Source organism: Serinus canaria, chromosome 1A, assembly GCF_022539315.1.
Source record: "Serinus canaria isolate serCan28SL12 chromosome 1A, serCan2020, whole genome shotgun sequence".
Taxonomy (NCBI): domain Eukaryota; kingdom Metazoa; phylum Chordata; class Aves; order Passeriformes; family Fringillidae; genus Serinus; species Serinus canaria.
In genome coordinates this window covers 7,278,396-7,296,677 of record NC_066314.1, presented here as the reverse complement: position 1 = coordinate 7,296,677, position 18,282 = coordinate 7,278,396, and the positions used below count along the sequence as shown (strand labels likewise).

The following is an 18,282-nucleotide window of genomic DNA, read 5'->3' as shown; positions in this document are numbered from 1 at the left end:
ATTAACAGAATTCTGATAAAAAGGAGTGGCTTTCTCCAGAAAACACAGCTCATCAAGTTAATTCTGACTCAGCAGGGAGATCCTTTCCTTGATCAAGATGATCACCACTTCATTCAGTGCATGGGAGCACCAGTACTGAGTGTTCCCAATTCCTACTGGCTATAAAATATGTACGTGAATGGTTTGTGCCTTTTCACAGACTATTTATAGGGTGAGACTGTAAGCTCAGCCATTGACAGGTATTTTCTGAGGTTATGCAATGACAGAACCAAAATGGAGGCACCTAACCCCCCCCAATCCAATCTGCAATTGAAAAAAATTAGCACATAATTATTCTAAGTAAGTCCGGGAAGCTCAGCTTGCAGCAAGAGGGAAAAAAATACCCCTTTTCCTCCATTTATTGAAGAATGTTAAAAGGTGCTTTGTTCACAGGTGCCTTGTTCACAGCTTGTATAAGAAACATATTTTGGATTCTAGGTAGTTCCTTCCCCCTCCCCAAAAAGACATAATGAGAATTATATCCAGCTGGAAACTGATGCTAAATAATTTCATATTAAAAAAAAAAAAAGATAAGGCATAGAATGGAAACAGGAAAGGCAAGTCATGTATAGGGTTGTGTGGTTTATATATTACCAGAAATCTTGAAATCTCGGTCAGATATTATTCTGAAAGGATCACTAGAGCTGAAACAGAATTTCCCACTCCATGAAGAAATTACTATGTGGGATTTGGAGGTCTGTGCTTTACAAGAGGTGAGTTATTCAAAGGTGGTTACCAACATACACTTGAAAAATCAAGAAATTCTTTCTCTCTGACCATCTCTCTGAGCTCTGTGGAAAGTAGAAGTTAAAACTTTCCCCTTCCTACAGAGCTCAGAGAGATAGGAAGATAAAACCACCATTGTAGCCATAACAGAAAAACACCAAAAGAGAGCCAAAGCAAACAGCAGCTGCCTCAACAAATATGAATTTCAGGTAATGGTCATAAACAACAGGCTGGAACTGTGGATGCTAATAAAGTGGGAGCAAAGGTCAAATCTTGCTCTTTAATAACATGGTTGGTCCAAAATAAGAAATAAAATGGAAGTGTCATTCACAAAAAAGCCCATTTGTTTGAGCAGTGCAAATAACTGGTCCCCAGCCCAGAAGAGCCTCAGTTCCTATAGCAGACACAGAAGTGGTGCCTCCAACCACTGAAAAGGCACCTGGGAGACTGAAAGTGCTGCTGACCCTGCTGACCAAACTCCCTGTTTCATGGCATTCCTCAAGATGTTGATTTGCCCCCCTCTGCCATCTCCTCTCTCTGAGAAACAGATTGGAAAGTGCTTGGGGGCAAAACCACCTTTCTGTGGTTTCTTTTTGTGCAGTGGGTCACACAAGGGGCTTCAGGACTTGGCTTTGACACTTTGGGTCTATGGAAACAGTTGGAACAGTAACAGATAACATTTTATCCTTTAATCATTGTTGCCTGCAGAGCCCCTGGAAATAAACAGATCTCACACTGGTATTCAAGTACTGATGTTTAGGGAAGACATCCAGCATTTACAGAGACTCTGAGGGTATTAATTCATAGCAGGTCAAAATCCAGAAAAGTTTGGTCTTGATGAGGTCATTGCTGGAGCTGGTTTCTTCCCCATCTGCTTGTGTGAGATTTTGGATGCAGCTGTGCAGACACAACAGGGGCAGGATGCTGAGCCACATGGATGTGGAGACTGATCCAGACTCTCAGATCCTGTGAGAAGATAATTGTCCTAGTAACTCTATGAACAATTTATCCCATTATTCATTTCTTTGTTTGCCAGTGCAGTAACCTGAACACAGATGGTCAGGAAATACTTTTTTCCATCATTTGACCTTTGGGCTCTATTGTCAGCTTGCTTTCTGCAGCATGAAGCCAGCTCATTTGTGAAAAGGTAGAGGGAAAAAAAAAATAGAATAGCCAAAACCTTTGTATTAAATGTATTTACTTGGGCTGGGGGATGTACCTCTGAGTCCAAACTATCTTGAAACCAGCTATTTCCAAGGCAGAGAAATCTCTGGCTGACCCAAAGTTTATTTAAATGATTTTAAAAAGTGTAAAAGACCTCACAGGAGAAACTAAGAATCATGCCATGGAGCCAAGGGGGTACTCTGGAGGTATACTGAGGTCTGGGTCACTGCCCTGGGCCAGGATTCAATCCTGAATCCTCCAGCAGGCGTGAATCCTCCACTTACCATGCTTGTCCTGCCTCTTCTACAGAGACATTTTACTTTTGAAACTCAGAGACAAAGACAGATGGAGGTAAAAAAAGCTCTTCTTTAGCTCCCCACTCTCTAATGAGGATTGTGGTTCACAAATTGTGATGGGGAAATGATGGAAGAGTCCTACAACTCTCTAATGAGGATTGTGGTTCACAAATTGTGATGGGGAAATGATGGAAGAGTCCTACAACCTCTGCACAGTAACCATTCAGCACTGAAAATTATCTCACACTGGAATTGGCTAAGTGGCCAAGCTAGAAGGAAAAATTAAAGAGAGGATTTCAAACTCAAAGAATAAATAAATATAAATATTTGCTAGTTATGTAGTTCCAGGATATTGCATCAATATTAATCAAACTTCATGTCATTTTAAGTCATTAAATAATGTTTTCCTTTTCTCAAAAACAAAAAACCTGTCAGGTTGACCATGATGAGGGAAAGATGAGCTAAAACACTTGGTTTTTAAAATGCACAGTGCTTGGACTGTCATTTAAAACCAGTCTTGTCCATTTAAATGGAACTAAGCTGTGTTATAAGCATGCTATGGAACCATGAAAACCTGTATAGGAGCCCAAAGTGGGATATGTCAGCCACAGAAACAGAAATGGACAGATAATGCTCCAGAGACTAAGGAATTTTAAAAGGTCAGCTCAGACATCTCCTTCTTACAGAAAAAAAAAAAATTGCTACTTTTGGTTAGGGTTTTCTAGATGAAAAGAGATCTTAAAACTTCTTTTTTTAAAAAATCATACCCAAGTATTATTACAAATAAGGGTTTAATCAAAACCTTTTTTTTACTGAAAGACCCCAGTTTTGGAAAAAAGGTGAACTAAAAATTGAGTAGTTCTAATTTTCAACCAGGACAAGTCAATATTCATGCAAGGTTAGGCAGCAACACAGAGGCAAAGTGAGGAGATAACTCAGGTTTGCCTACTCTGTGTGCAGCTTCCCCACTATATCACACTTCTTTCCATTTCCTATTTGCAGAAGCAGAGCAAAACAAATTTGCACAGAGCTGTCCAAACCAAAAAGCAATGATTACCTGCAATGAGCAAATAGAAAACAGAGTCATTTTTAAAGAAAGCTGTCTGACTCTCATATATGCTGCTGAACTGCTGGTGAATTGTTTTTTCCAGAGTTTCTTTCTTTCTGATAAATTTGACTCCCCTGTCTCTTATTGGCAAAGCACATAATAGATATTATTGTTAATTTACTGGGAAGATAGTTTTCTGCAAATTTTTTTTTTTTTTGGGATGAAACAATGCAATGAACTTGCACAGAAATAACATCTGGGAAAATACATCACATTTTTGTCACTTCATTGAGATATTCACCTCTCTCTGGGCTCTTCATGCACATAATGGAGCTATCACACACTGTGAGGTTAAAAATAGCTGCACAGAAAAAATGAACTTGACTGGCAGAACCTGTGAAGGTCACAGAGCAAGAGGGACTTCACACAAATTCGCATGGCACTCAGGAAATATCTTACTCTACTGAATTCTGACAGGGGCCATATCCAAATCCCTTCATCTGAATGCTATGAAAACTGGGAGAAGGCTGGATGTAGACATAATCTCAACAAGTGACCTTTGCTGCCTCTCTGCCTTGGCTTCAGACATAAGCAGCTCCACATTTAGAAAATATTCAGAGATGAATTCACATTGGAAATCTGCACCTGAAACCTACTTTTTAATGCTGGAGCCTGACTTGCTGCTACCAATGATCAGAGTGAAGGCAACTCCATCAGCCTGAAAGAGCAGGGTAAAAAAGGTTAGAGCATCTCTACTGTCAATTAGATGAGCTTCTATGGTCAAACCATCATTAAAAGGGGAAAGACAGGGGAAAAAAACAGGAATCTGTGCGGCATCCTGCACCAGACCTAATAGATGGACTGGCCTGATTCTCAGCTGCTGTTCCAGGCAGATTCAGACACTTGACTCTCAGCTCTGAGATTAAAAGCATAGTACTGATAAGCAAAAAAGAAAATAAAGACAAAAAACTAAAAAATCAAAGCCAAAACAACAAATTCAATCAAGGATTTCAGCCACATCACCGCCCATATACATACATATATCTCAACAGTATTTATTTGGTCTGTCATCAAATTGATAACTTCAATATTCACTGTAATTGCAGTTTGGGCTTTATCCTTTGGGTTATATATACTTTGGGTTTGATACTTTCTCATTCACTCCTCACAACTGCCTGTGGTGTCTCATACACACTCCAGTAAGACATGAATTATTAAAGGCTGTCTTTTCAAGAGGGATGAGGTGTTTATACACATTTGTTCATATATGTAACTAAAACTAATTTTTTTCCCAAAAGAATTTTGAATTGTTAGGATTTCTAAACATTAGACTGTTTTGAAATTTGAAATGGAGTGACTACAACCAATCATACTGAGATGAAATTGGGTGTAGGGAAACAGAACCAAACCTGCCAAAATTATTCCCTTGGAAATCCCGAAAATCAGGGAAGAAAGATTAACCAAGAGGCAGATGAGAAACAGAAGAACAGAGAATTCATTAAAAAAAGAAAAATACAACTGGGTAGGATGTGAAAACAAGAAAAGCCAATTGAATAACATGAAGTGCAGAAATATGGACCAAAGCTTGCCCAATTGATCCTCATTGAAATTGCAAGATTGAGTCTTGAAATCAGAGGACAGAGTTGAACAAATGCTCCCGAAAGGAGTTATGGTCAATCAAAAATGAAATTGAAAAATATAGAATTTTTTTTTTTCTTTTTCATTTAGGAAATTCTTCCTTTCCCTTCAGATTCTTTAACTTGATGAATCCCTGGATTTCCGCCATTCTGATTTGGCCCTAATTACCCAAATAGAAATTTAAGAATTTTTATTTTTTGAGATCCCATCATATATATTCCTGATCTAAATTCATAGAACTATTAATGATTGAAATTAGGGATATACTAAGGTATTATTTACACAGTAAGAATGCTGAGGACTGACTTCTTAAACTTCTCCTTCCGGTATGGATGTCCACATTGTCTTAAAGGGAAGAATATGTAAGAAGCAGATCTCAAGAATATCAGCTTAACATTGATGTCTTTAGATTTTCTTTCCAAAATAGCTGATTGATGACAGAATATTTTAACTGGGATATTGTTCATTTGAGCCAGGAAAAAAAAAGGGATTTTGTAATTTCTTGTTGTTCTTCTTGTCAGTCCCAAAAGCAGAGATTAAAAGCCCAATAAAAGCCTTTTTTTTCCCTTGAACACAGAGTTTTCTGATCACCAGTAACATATCTTATCAGCTGCAGAGATGAAGATGATTTCTTAGACAATTAACTCCGAATCACCTGTTGGAGACAGGCCAGGTATGCTGTGACTGTTCCTTACACTGATGGGTGAAGCTGGCTGGTTTATGTTAAAATGCCTCATTTGCTGGCTGCAGTTTTGCCTTGTATCAACATCTGAAAAAGTTGTGTTTCTGAGTTGTGAAAACATTTCAGATTAAGTGAGAGAAGGAGATGGAAATACAGATTCTCCATCCAGCTGAAATATCCCTCCCAAATGTTTTTGCCACCCAGTAACCTCCATCATCAGACTCATATTCCTATCCTGCCTTCTGCTCCTTCTAGATACTGAGCTGCAGTGAAAGGTGCCCTGACAACAACTACATGCCAGAGCTAAAGATTTTTGCTGATTTGAGAGCAAATTCATTTTAAAAAGATTGAACAGATGAAAACACAAATTATAACAGAAACCAGGATGCAGTTTGTAGTATAGCACTGAACTGCTACAATGCAGGAATGTGGCCATATGTTTGTGAGTGTAACATTTTGTCCTTTATTTTAATTATGGTTGGTTCAAGATGGTTAGAAAGCTTTTACAAATGAGTGGAGGGAATGAGTCTGACACTTGAAACACACTGATCACTTCACTAGTAAGAGTGATTTTACTGGTTAACTCCATCAGTTTAGACTGAAAATCTATTAGAGAACAGTGGACAGATTCTGACAAGAGTCATCCAGGTAGGATAAATCCAGATTTACAGCCATATAAATGAACCATCTGGCATATACAAAAAAATGCACAATCACAAGATCTTCCAGACACTTTCAAATCCCTAGGAGGATCACTCCTATTCTCTCATAAGAGTCCTGTACAGAGAAACCTGCACTCTCAAAATTATCATTATGAAGAAACTCACAAATCATTTGCAAGCTCGAAGCAGTTTTCTGCTTGGACATGATCCAATCCCCAGTGCAGCAGGACTCTGACATTTACTAAGGGATTAGCATATCCTCCAGCATCACATCCCAAACACCACAGCACTGCAACTTCTGGCCCCACACACATGGCTGCTGTTTGATATCCATGTGATTTGCACAGATGCTGCAGCTGTGCTGGCCCCGGGTGAGCTGACATTTGTGTAATAGCTGTCAGAGGAGAAAGCTGCCCTGTAACTCAGACCTGGGGAAAGAGGGAATCTCAGCCAATGGTAAAATCCTGATAACAAGTCTAGAATTTCTTAGTTCAATCCCTTTTTGAGCTGGTTATGGATTGAATACTGCTGCTCCTAGCTGGGGATCAATTTGTCATGCTCCCCAAAATCTCAGCCCTCGGGAAGGCATTTTAGCTTCTGCCCAGCCCTTGCTCCTGATCTGACCCCACTCAGTGGTGGATGGTGACTGCATGGCTTTGGGAACTCTCCCAAGTTCCCAAATTGTTTAAAACAACCACCCAAACCCTGAAGGGCCAGGGTGCTTCAAGGGAAGAGCAGCCACGCACTGGTCTACAGGTATTGACTGCGAGATGGAGGATAAGCTGTGATTATGACAGTCCTGGGGAGGATGTCACACACCTGACTGGAACAGGAGGAGAGGGTGAGGTTGGAGTATTCACCTTTGTACAAATCCCCTAAGTATTTTTCATCTCACAGGGCGAGAATAGCCCAAAGGTTGCTACCAGCAACCAAGCTGGATAAATCAGTGCTGTGGGAACAAAAAATTTGTCTTGGAGCCTGATGTTCATACAACCTTTCACCTGTGCTGGAGAACAACCAAAGGGCAGGACTGAGAGGTATTAAAGAGCTGAAAGGCTTTTTATTCCTGAAAGTTGAATTCACAGTCCAGTTTCTCATTTGATGAATTCATAGCTGTCAGCTACAGGCACTTCAGGGCAGATTTGCTGGGTAGGAGCCCAATGTGCTGTAAACACAACTGTGATTCTGGAAGACATAAACATAAAGAATTAATTTCTCACTCCTTTGTTCAAAATGTGCCTGTCTGTAAATGCTGGTTATAAACTCATTTTCCATGAGATCTCTGTTCTCATCGTTTCTCTCTACTATGTAAAAGAAAAGTATACAAAATGCAACAAAGAGAAAACTGGTCATCTAGGATATACACTGCATGATGATGGCATATGAGAAATTCTTCTTACATTGGGGTGCAAGCTAAAACCTGAGATTTTCAGTAAAATACAGGACAGACAGCCTGTATCTGGGACAATCTTCCTACTCATTCGCTCCCTACAGATTCACATCCTTAGCTGCTCTAATTCTGCACAGTCTGACTGACTCCTGCAGTGGAATGAGTTTGCAGCAGGTAAATATTCATCTCTACAAAGGTAAGGGGTGTTCAAACCACAGAGGAGCAAGTCCATCTACAGCCTGAAGAACTGGATTTATCCTTCTGACCTCTGCAAAGGAATGAGGATATGAATGAGATAATGAGGAAAGGGAAAAGATAGACACAAAGCATTGAATTAATTGTGAGGAAAAGACCTGAGGCATCACACAGTCCTCCCATCAAGGTAGGGACAGGTGCCAAAAGCAATTGGTTAAAATTCATTTTGCCATTCATTCTGAGGCAGAGAGCAGACAGCAGAGCACAGACTACAGGGCTGAAGAGTTTCCAGTCACCTGAGAAGGATTTCAATCTGGTGGGTCTTGGACAATGCTTTAAATGCCCTGGAACACGCACCTTCAGCTGTGGGACCCTACAGACTGTGCTGCAGACAAATGTGGGAGCCCAATCTGCATTTTCACACTGGGATCAGGGCTCCCACTGGTGACTGAAGCTACTGATGGCAGTTTCACTGGTGGAACAAATTCAAGAATCATCCCCCTAGTGAGCAGCTTTAAATTAACCTGATTATTTCATCCCAGCTCTTTGACAAATGAGTCTGATTTATTTAGCTCATTTGAAACCAGTTCATTTTAATGAAGTTATTTATATAACTCTGTGATGCCATTAGCCAGATTACACACTGTCCGAAGGGCATAATGCATGATCTCGTTTCCAACTTAAACCCCTTCCATTTCTTTCATCCTCTAACTTAAGTAGCAGGAGATCAGAACATATGTTCTTCTGTTTCTCTCTAGATGGCAAAAAGTCAATTGACAGCTGCCAGGTATTATCAGCTCATTTAGGCACTTCTTCTCCAGCCTAGGAAATCAGATTAGAATGCAAAACATATTTCTGCTAAATCACAAGGAAATACAGCCCTGTTTGAGGTCCAGAAATATATCACTGTCACTTTTGGAAATGGATAATGTTATCCTGACCACTGCCCTTTAAACTCAAATTTGTTTTACTGCATTAATTGCTTCTGAAGATTATTCTCACCAGTTTTTGCATGTCTGTAATAGGAAAAAACAAACCTGTTGTGGCTCAGGTTTTAAATTCTACCCTGCCATGAATTTTCCAAGAGGCCAACTTCTCATACTCTTCACACTCATACTTCCCCACAAGTGCATGTGCACAGAAATCCACTCTACAGAGACCTGGAACATTGAGCCTTGCTGTGAGCATGGGAGAGCCCAGGAAAAGGCACATGGGCACTTTAAATCACCATTGGAACTGAGCCCTGGCACTGGGTATAATTTTGTACTGAGACCCATTGATTTTTTGTGAGCTCAGGTGGAATTGCCATCAGCAAGATGAATGCATCTGAAGAACTTGGCCATGCAGGGCTGGACTGATGTTATTGGTGTTATTTATGAAGTGCTGAGTTTGGAAAATACTGCCTGAGGTCCAGATGTGCTTAAGCATCAAGGACCTCCCCTTGGTCCTTTTGATGCAAATGCAAACATTTCCCAAGGCACTGGAGGAGACAGAAAAGTGCTCTGGAGATTTCAGGAGGATTACCTTGTCTCCCTAAGTTTACCTCTGTCTTTTCTTGAATATAAAGCATCCACAGAAAATTTTAGGCACATGCATTCTTAAGAGGACACATCTACCTGGGCATCACCTCAGAAGTGGTCCCTGATGGACTGTTTTCTCATTAAAAGGGAAAAAAGGTGCTCAATTCTTTTCTCATGAGAGCTTCTGGCACAATTCCTTCCCCAGGAGCTGGCAGGCTTCTGTCCAGACCTCTCCTCATTGTGGAGCATGGGTCCACAGGCATGTTCTCCTCAGCAGTGAAGCCACCCAGAGAAGTCTCTCTGCAATCACTTCTGCTCACATCCTGCAGCTCTTGTCTCTGACTTTTTAACAATTTTATGGGTTTGTGCTGGAAACTGGGTCACTGGAAAGTTCCAGAGCAAAGCAGAAAAACAGCAAAAAATTACCTATTTTGGACATTTCCCTTAACCTAGATTGTTTCAGTCATGTAGCATTCTGACAGGGATGGTGGGGGGATCTGCTCCCTCTGTTCTTACATAGATCCTGACATAAACTCAGGGTAGGAAGCCTCATGCTCAGATAGGAAGGATAAAACAGGGTTCTCCCACTCAGTTCCCTGGACTTTCAGATTATACTCTCACAGGAAAAACCTGAGGCAAGTGACAGAAATCCTTGTTTGACTCCAAGTGTGCTGGCTGCAGGAATAAGGTCTTTCTTTTTCTTGGTGCTTCTGGCCTTTAGCTCTAGCACTTTGAGCCACCCTCTGAGAACATGGGTGCTCCATGGAGCTCTTGAGCAAAACAAGAAGAGTTTGGGCACCTCTCAGCAGTTCCAGAAAGCAAATGAGATCTAGACCTAATTTTTCGGCAGCTGTTTAGGCATTTAAATTTAGATATTAAATAGGCTGATCCTTTACTAATGCCTTCAAAATTTTTTTTTTTTTTAATATAAAAGCATTTGGGTTGGTTCTGGGGTTTTTTGGTTTTTTGTTTCCCAGAAAGAAACCACTGAGAGAAACCTTTAATCACACTGTACATTGCAAGGAAAACAATCAGCAATAGATCACAGAATCAAGCATGTGATATAAAAAGAAACATTATAAACTAGGGCAGAAGTGACTCTCAGGAGTTGTTTAGGTTGTGTCTCAGGTGTATTTATTGACAGAAACTTCAGACTGCTCTTAAAGGGAGACTCTAAGACCAGCATGGGTCTGAAAGACTGGATTTGTAAACATAAGAAAACCTTATATTGTGGGGAATACTGCCACAAATAGATTTTCTTCCAGTGGAAAGATTTGGGTTTGGAGTTGTATTCTTCCTGCCAGCCCTGTGATAATCCAAAGAGGCAAAACCAAAACTGGCTGATCTGCTTAGTTAGTTGAAGTTGGGAGCAGAACAAGAGGAGAGAATTTCATTTACTAGTAAAACAAATTTAGGAACAAACTCGAATAAAATATAAAGGAGATTTCTTGCTCACATCCTCTCGAAGTCGAAAAATCTGATTCCCAGCTCCTGGGTAAATCACAGCACCATCTGCCAGCAGAGAGTAGAATTACATCATAAATGGCACATTTTCCCTAAGATACACTTAGTCCCCTTCAAATGCATAGGAGGTTTGTAATTGCTTTCATGATAACCTAGCATTTAGCAAAAGCTGCCAAAAAAGCTGAACTTACATAAAAGCTAAATCAACATGCACCTCCAAAACAGGACAAGTTTTTCCACTGGAAATACATCACTCTCCTCCCACAGCTTGAATTTATCAGAGTTCAAGATAATGACCATCCAGTTACTGGGGTTTTATGGGTGACATAGGCCAAGGAAGCAGCTCTTGGCCCTCTGTTCCCTCCCTCCTTTACACAGCTGCAGCCTCCCTGCCCACCCACAGCCCCTGCCCACAACCTGTGCACAATGCCATGCAGAAAGCACCTGCCCACTCTCACCTGTCCCTCCTACAGAAAAAAACTACATTTGCCACCCTCTCCTCATGCCTCCCTCTGTGTAGCAGGATGCTTTGCCTGGAAAAACAACTTGAACAATGCTCTCTTTCCAAAGCTATCAGAGGTAAATGAAAAAGGGAACCTCATGCTGCTTTTGGTGCTGATTAGTGCTGAAATCAGCATGACACATCAATCTCAAAGTTAAACATCCTGATAGTGAGACAAAGATGTGGTAGACCTGGTAAAACACCTGGATAAAAGAACAAACAAATGCTATTACTGATCGCTTACCTAAAGGTGCTGAACTGACACAGCTGGCCTGGAGATACATGACTGAGAATGCATCACTTCACACTATAAAAGCCCAGTTCCAAATTTTAACATAACATACCCCTTCTAGGGGTGTATGTGTGGAGATTCCTCACTGGGGATTTCCCTAAAGATTATTCCTCAAGGCTGAGCAAAAGAAATCTGCCCACAGTCACTGATATGAGTGAGTAACATCAATCTCTACTTAATAATTGTTCTTGCTAGCTTGAACACAATTACTTTAATGCAATTCCTTCAGTATTGCTTAATGGTACACTATATTATAATAGTTATAGCTACTGTACTGTCTACTAAATAATTCTGATTAAGACCTTTTTGTTTAATCATAATCATACTAAATCAAATATATTTATATAAATACATCTGGTTTGCCATCCTTAATCCTGTGGGACAAAGCTGTATAAAATTTTGATTACTCCTAAATAAACTGTGGAAATCCAGGGCACCAGGAATATTTCTCTGTCTGCTCTGGGGTGCCCTGACTCCCAGGGGAGCACTGACTTTGATCTCATTCATGGAGAAAGTTTCCTAGACTTCAAGATAAACTAGAATCGACAGAAGTGTGAAGTAGATTATAGAGAGCAGTGTAGGTGTATCACTTGGTGAGAAATTGAAGTTATGGGATTTTTAGCGTGTTGTGGATGGAAGAAAGATGGAGGGCACAGGGTGTCGTCCTAGGTTTCTTCTTCATGTTTCTTCTTCCTTCTTCTTCATGGTTTGGGTGGCATTTTGTAATTGGGCAGAAAAGTCTGCATTGTGGGCTCTTAGAGATCAGTTATTGGGTTAAAAGGTAAATAATCTAGGTGTCAGTTCTTAATTGGATAGTTTAAGCTTACAAGACCTTTTAACAAGACCTTGTAGATTGTTGGCCATTTGGTGCCTTCTAATGAAAAGCTGCTGAACTCACAGTAGTGAGACTGTTTTACTGATAAGAAATAATAAACACCTGAGTCCAAAGATGAATTGCTGTCTCAAGTGCCTTCAATCCAGACCCAGAAAAACCAACAACTGGTACCCCCACAATAAACCTTTACACATAAACTACTGACAAAGTCTGGGGCTCAGATTGGATCCAGCTGCACTCAGGCTCCTCTCTAAGAAAGACTTTAGAAAGCAAGGGGTGTCCTCTCTGCACCTCATGACTCAAAGGGAGGGCTTGTCTAATGAACTTTGTCTGAAGCTCCCACTCTGCCCGCGACATGCTGCCATCAGTGCCTTTGATTTGGGTAGTGCACATTAAAGCACTTCCCAGCTGGGATCCATCTGCTCCTCCCATCTGCTCTGTCCTTTTCTCTCCCTTCTCTTCTGCCAGTGATCCTGTGAAGTCTCATTCCTTGTCCTCTTCTGTTGTCCATACACCCTCCTTACAGAAACCAGTTCCTCTTTCCTGTTTTTCAGATATCCTCTCCAAACACCAAACCCTTATGGATGCTGTGAACTGCACAGCTGCCTTCCTGCCTGCCTTGACTCAGCAGCAGGAAGAAAGGCTCATCCCAATGTCACTGGCAGCTCAGATCCATGCAGACCTTGTCCTCTGCTCACTGTCTCTGGAATTCTGATCCTTTTTCTTCCTCCCATTTAGCCATATCAACAGAACCATTCCTAGTCTTGGACTGGGTTCAGTGGTGTTGCTACTGCCATGGCCCCAAGGTATGGAGAGGCTGGGCATGTCCAGATGGCAACCCAGGTTGTAGGTGTGCAGCCAGCACTGACTGCCATTGAATTCAGGTGCCCCAGCAGAGTTTTCAGGAAAAAAGAATGACAATGGCCTCATTCCCAGCTCTGCAGACTGGGTACTAAGGGTCCTTGATACATTGCCATTCTCAAACATTTTCCAGGACTCTGACAGAGGGTTGTTGACACAGCAGGCACTCAAAACCAATATAGAGAGATTTTCAAGGTGGTCAGTCCACTACAGCCTCACACAGGTGCAAGTCAGGAAATTACGAGATTGTCACCAAAGACAAAAAGCCTCAAAATGAGAGCTCTCTATAGGATTCTTCCTAGGCCAGGCCACAAGGTAATAATTTTTCTTATGGGAGATTCACTCTGCAGTGAAGAACCCACACAAACTGCCACCAGTGCTCTGTTCCTCCTTCTCTAGCATCTCTCTCTTTCATGGCAGATCTTCAGAGCCTGAGCAATTCTCCATAGCCAGCCCCTACCAAACTGTGAGCATACAAATGAACAAGTGTTATATAAATACTAGATTGTTTATTTATAGATAAATATTTTTTTCTGTCAATGAGTAATGAATATATTTGCTGTATCCATATGTAGTTAGGTTCATATCTATACAGACAGAAATCTATAATCTATCTATACAGACAGAAATATGAAAAATCTCACAAACAAACAGGAATCAAGGCCTTTTCTAACTTTTATGTTTTGCATTTCTTCCCTGAATGTTGCAGAATAAAACTTTGTTTCTTCAGTTATGAAAAAGGATCTGTACCCAGATTTCTGCCACCACCCATGTAATCAGATTTGGTATTATTAAATTCACACTTTGCCTTCAGGATTTATGGTGAGTCATCAGCATGTCGATCCTCCTTCTCACATCTTTGCCTTATCAAGCAACACCCCAGTCTCACTTTTCCCGGAGTGCTTGATGAGGAGTGAGTTTGCTGTACCTACAGAGCAATGCTAATTGGGCTTTAATTAGAGCAGAGTCCCATCTCTCGGATGCAACTGGTGGGTGTGGAGCACACGGCAGTAGGGACACCTGGTGGCCACCAGGAACACAGGGCCTCTGGAAGAAAACTCAGTGTGAGTTGGTGAAAAGCTAACTTAATCTAAAGAAGAGATTGCTAGGCCCGTAGCAAATTCTGTGTCTGAGTCTTTCATCGAGTTAAATAGGTATAGATGCTTGCAATTGTTCTGTTAACATGAGAGAACTCAGGATTCATGAACCTCATTTCCACTGTGGAACAGGAATCTCTTACAAGAGTAAGAGTTTATCCTGTTCCTGAAACACCAGAGAATTCCAGTCATCATTTTATCTACATATACCTTGAATCTGATATAAAGTGAATGCTCCTGAGTGTGGTTATAGCATATATATGTGAGGGAAAATAGATTCTTTTTATTGCATTAACAGGGAATGGGTCATTGTCAGAGGTCATTGTCCCAAACTCTGCACAAAGTCTTGCAGATCTGTGACTAAAATGGTGGCAAAAAATTCCCAGTGGCCCAATCCTCAACATGTTACCTCTTCATAGCCTATCATCTTTGTATCTCACTATGATACATCCCAGAACACCACTGTGTAAAAGGAGGTACAGATTTTGCAGTTAAAATAATGTTTTCTACACGGTACATCCAGATAAGATAAAAATATAGTAAAGAGAAAAGCTCTATATCCAGCATGTGAAAGGTTCATAACTGAAGGGATGACATATGGGGAAACTAATTTATGGAAGGAGTCCTCTTCATGTTTGCTGCTTAGTGCACAAGGTCTTTTTAGAAATTTTCACATGGTAAAGGCTTATATGAAATTTCAGTATTGTTTCCTGCAGTCTGAACACAGCCTCCTGATGAAGCATTTTGGTACAGCTCAAGGAAGTGGCATCCTGTTATTTTCAAAGCAAGCCCATAGCTAAACCAAAGCAAACCAAACTAAACCAGCCAAACAAACAAACAAAACCCAAAAGAACCAAACAGAAACAAAAAACCACCACCACAACAACAGAACAGAGAGCTACTTCATGGAAGGCAAATGTAGTGTTCATGCTTCATTTCCTGCAAAAACTGGGGGAAAAAACCCAGAAGATGCAAGAGATCATGGCTGGTGAATCCAACAGCTGTATGCAACCCTAGGATAGCAGTGTGTCTCTGCATTGACCAATTAGTGCCTAAGGAACACTTATATTTTTCCTTGGAAGTCAACTACTGGGTGTGGAACTCGAGATTCTTTAGTTTTGATGTCCAGAATTAAGTACACATAGACCAGAGTTAATGTAAGTGACCTCTGAACAAAGAACGTGCTACAAATCCTGCTTTCAGCTCCTGGTACCAGTTACCTTCTTGTCCCAGCTACACATTCCATCTCCATATTTTACCACCATTTTTATGTGCAATGTCTTCCACCCTAAGCTGCCCTGTCTTCCCATGAGGACACTTTTTAAAGCTCCCAAGGCTTGGGGAGAACACAGCTGGAGGTCACACATAAAGGAAGTGGCCAAAAAGGGGCTTTATGGTAGAAGTGCAATGAAGTTTTTAGACAAAAAATAGCAGGCAGGGGATGCCATGCACCCTCTTGCCCTTATGTGCCCGGTTTGTCTGTGAGGGACTCAGCTCATTTGCCAAGGATGAAGGCACACACAGGCACCCATTCCAAAGGGCAGCAAGCACCACAAGCCAGGCACCGCTACATGCTTGTTTATTCTGGGTTTTATGAATAATTGATAAAATACCTTGGTTTTGTGGCAGGAGGGAAACAAAAAGTGATTACAGAGTCACAGAATGGTTAGGATTCAAAGGAATTTCAGGAGACTGTCCAGTCAACCCCCGCTGCCAAGGCAGGGTCACCCACAGCAGCTTCCACAGGAATCCAGGTGGGTTTGGAATGTCTCCAGGGAAGAAGATTCCACTACTTCCCTGGGCAGCCTGTTCCAGTGCTCTGCCCCACTCAATGTAAAGTAGTTGTTCCTCATGTTGAGGTGAAACTTTCTGTGTTTTAGTTTATGGCCACTGTTCTTCATCCTGCTGCTGGGCACCACCAAAAAATGTCTGGCACCATCCTCTTGGCACCCACATTGAGGTTCCCTTCCAGTCATCCACTCCTCTACAGATTAAAAAGCCCACCTCACACAGTCTCTCCTCATACGAGAGATGCTCCAGAGCCCTAATCATGTGTGGCCATTAATTAGATATTGATTGACACCCACTGACTAAACATTGGAGTGGGCTGCCCAGAAAAGTGGAGTCGCCATCGCTAGACGTGTTTAAGGAAGGTCTGGATGTGGCGTTGTGTGCTACGATCCGGTTGACAGGGTGGTATTCGGTTGTAGGTCGGCTCGATGGTTTCAGGGATCTTTCCCACCCTAATCCATTCCGTGTGGTTGTTCAGGGGCTCCGTCCCCGGGGCCCCTCAGCGAGGCGGGGAAGGCGCCGTGCGCTTTGTGGCGCCGCCGGCGCTCTGGGCCCGCTCCGTGCGCTTTGTGGCGCCGGGCGGGCGGGCGGAAGCGCCGGGCGGGCGGACGCGGGCCCTTCCGGCGGGCTCGCAGCGCCTCGCCCCGCCACCGCCTCCGCCTCCTCCGCTCGCCGCCCGCCGCCGCCCGGCGCCTCCATCCTGGTACTTGGGAGTCTCCATCCTGGTTTCTCAAGTGCCCGGACCCAAAACAGGAAGTAAGTGCGCGGGGCCCTGCGGGATCGCAGGGCCGGGAGCTCCGGGCAGCGGCCGCGGGCGGAGGGGAGGGGACGGGGCGGGGAGCGGCCGTGTGCGGCCCCGCGGCTCGGCGCGCTCGGGCTGGGCTGCCGGCCGGGCGGGCAGGGCCGGGCGGGCAGCGGAGCCGGCGGCGGGGCCGTCCATCGCCGCCGCCCGCCGAGGGCACGGGAAAATGGCGGCGGCCGCCCGGGGCCAAATGGCGGCGCTGGCGGCCGCGGGCCAGCGGGGACTGAGGCGGGCCCGGAGCCGCCGCCCCGGGGGCAGTGCCGGGACAGGGGCAGGGCCGCTGCCTCCCGCCGGCCGCTCTCCTGAAGGGCTCTGGGCCGGCCCTGGGCCGCGGCTCCCTGCCTTGCCGGGGAGCTGCCGGACGGCGGGAGCGCTGCCCGCAGCGAGATTGGGAAGCGGTCGGACGGACCGGGCCTGGAAATGACCAAACCCGGCTCCCTTGGGAGGGCAGGGCAAGGGGAGGCCGGCCAGCGCGTTTGTTTTGCTTATTATGTTTTATTATTTTTTAATTGTTGTAATTTTTTGTGGTTTTAACTCTCTCCCCCATACCTGAATGTCTCTAATAAGAGGCCCACCTGCACGATGGCATTTGAATTTCTCCATTTCATCTCGCTGGGTCTGCGCTTGGGGTATCCTGAGCTTGTGGGTTTTATCTGTTTTGTTTCATAAGGTCTTTTTTTTTTTTTTTCCCAGCGACAGTTGTGATTTGAGGTTGCTTAGGGCAAGTGGAGTCTGAAGTGTTCGACTCTGCCAAGATCAGGGGTTTCATCTTAGGGCGGTACCAGGATTTTGTGCACTAGAGCTATGCTCTGTTCTGCTAAAGTAAAGAATTCCGGATGGAAAAGCGTATTTCCCCCATCCCCCATCACCACCACATTTTTTTTTTCTTTTTTGGTGTCTCTTCATTGTTGGTTGTGCCCTTGGGCATGGTGAAGTGTACTACATTTGTGCCAGCTACTTCTTCAGCTGACTGGTAGTATTTGTATGTATTCATTCACAAAGAGTTGCACTGTTGGGCCCCACCTGGCCATTGTTAGTTGAAGTAATCTAGAAAATGCTTTTTGTTTGCCGGCACTGTTCTGGCTACAGATGTAAGTTGGCGTCTTGACAGCGTACTTAGAATTTCTTTGCAAACCCAGGAGATGTGGGTTTTACATTGAGATGGACACATCTCATTCTGGTTTTTATTTACATCATTTCACATTATTATAATACTAAACAACTTAATGATGTTTTATGGCTTACTGAAAAGATTGAACATTAATTATAACTCCTTAA

The 18,282-nt window shown here is 42.9% G+C and overlaps 2 protein-coding genes across 2 annotated transcripts in view; both read left to right on the top strand.

Moving 5' to 3' along the window:
• The first annotated feature begins 9,823 nt into the window (after nucleotides 1-9,823).
• DCLRE1C (DNA cross-link repair 1C) overlaps nucleotides 9,824-18,282 on the top strand; it is a 77,015-nt gene continuing 68,556 nt past the window's right edge. The window contains exon 1 of the mRNA XM_050970091.1: nucleotides 9,824-9,827. Within this exon, the coding sequence (XP_050826048.1) occupies nucleotides 9,826-9,827 (2 nt within the window). The 5' untranslated portion in view covers nucleotides 9,824-9,825. The remainder of the gene's footprint in view (nucleotides 9,828-18,282) is intronic.
• DMTF1 (cyclin D binding myb like transcription factor 1) overlaps nucleotides 16,797-18,282 on the top strand; it is a 29,056-nt gene continuing 27,570 nt past the window's right edge. The window contains exon 1 of the mRNA XM_030237738.2: nucleotides 16,797-16,958. The gene's annotated coding sequence lies outside the window, so the exon portion shown is untranslated. The remainder of the gene's footprint in view (nucleotides 16,959-18,282) is intronic.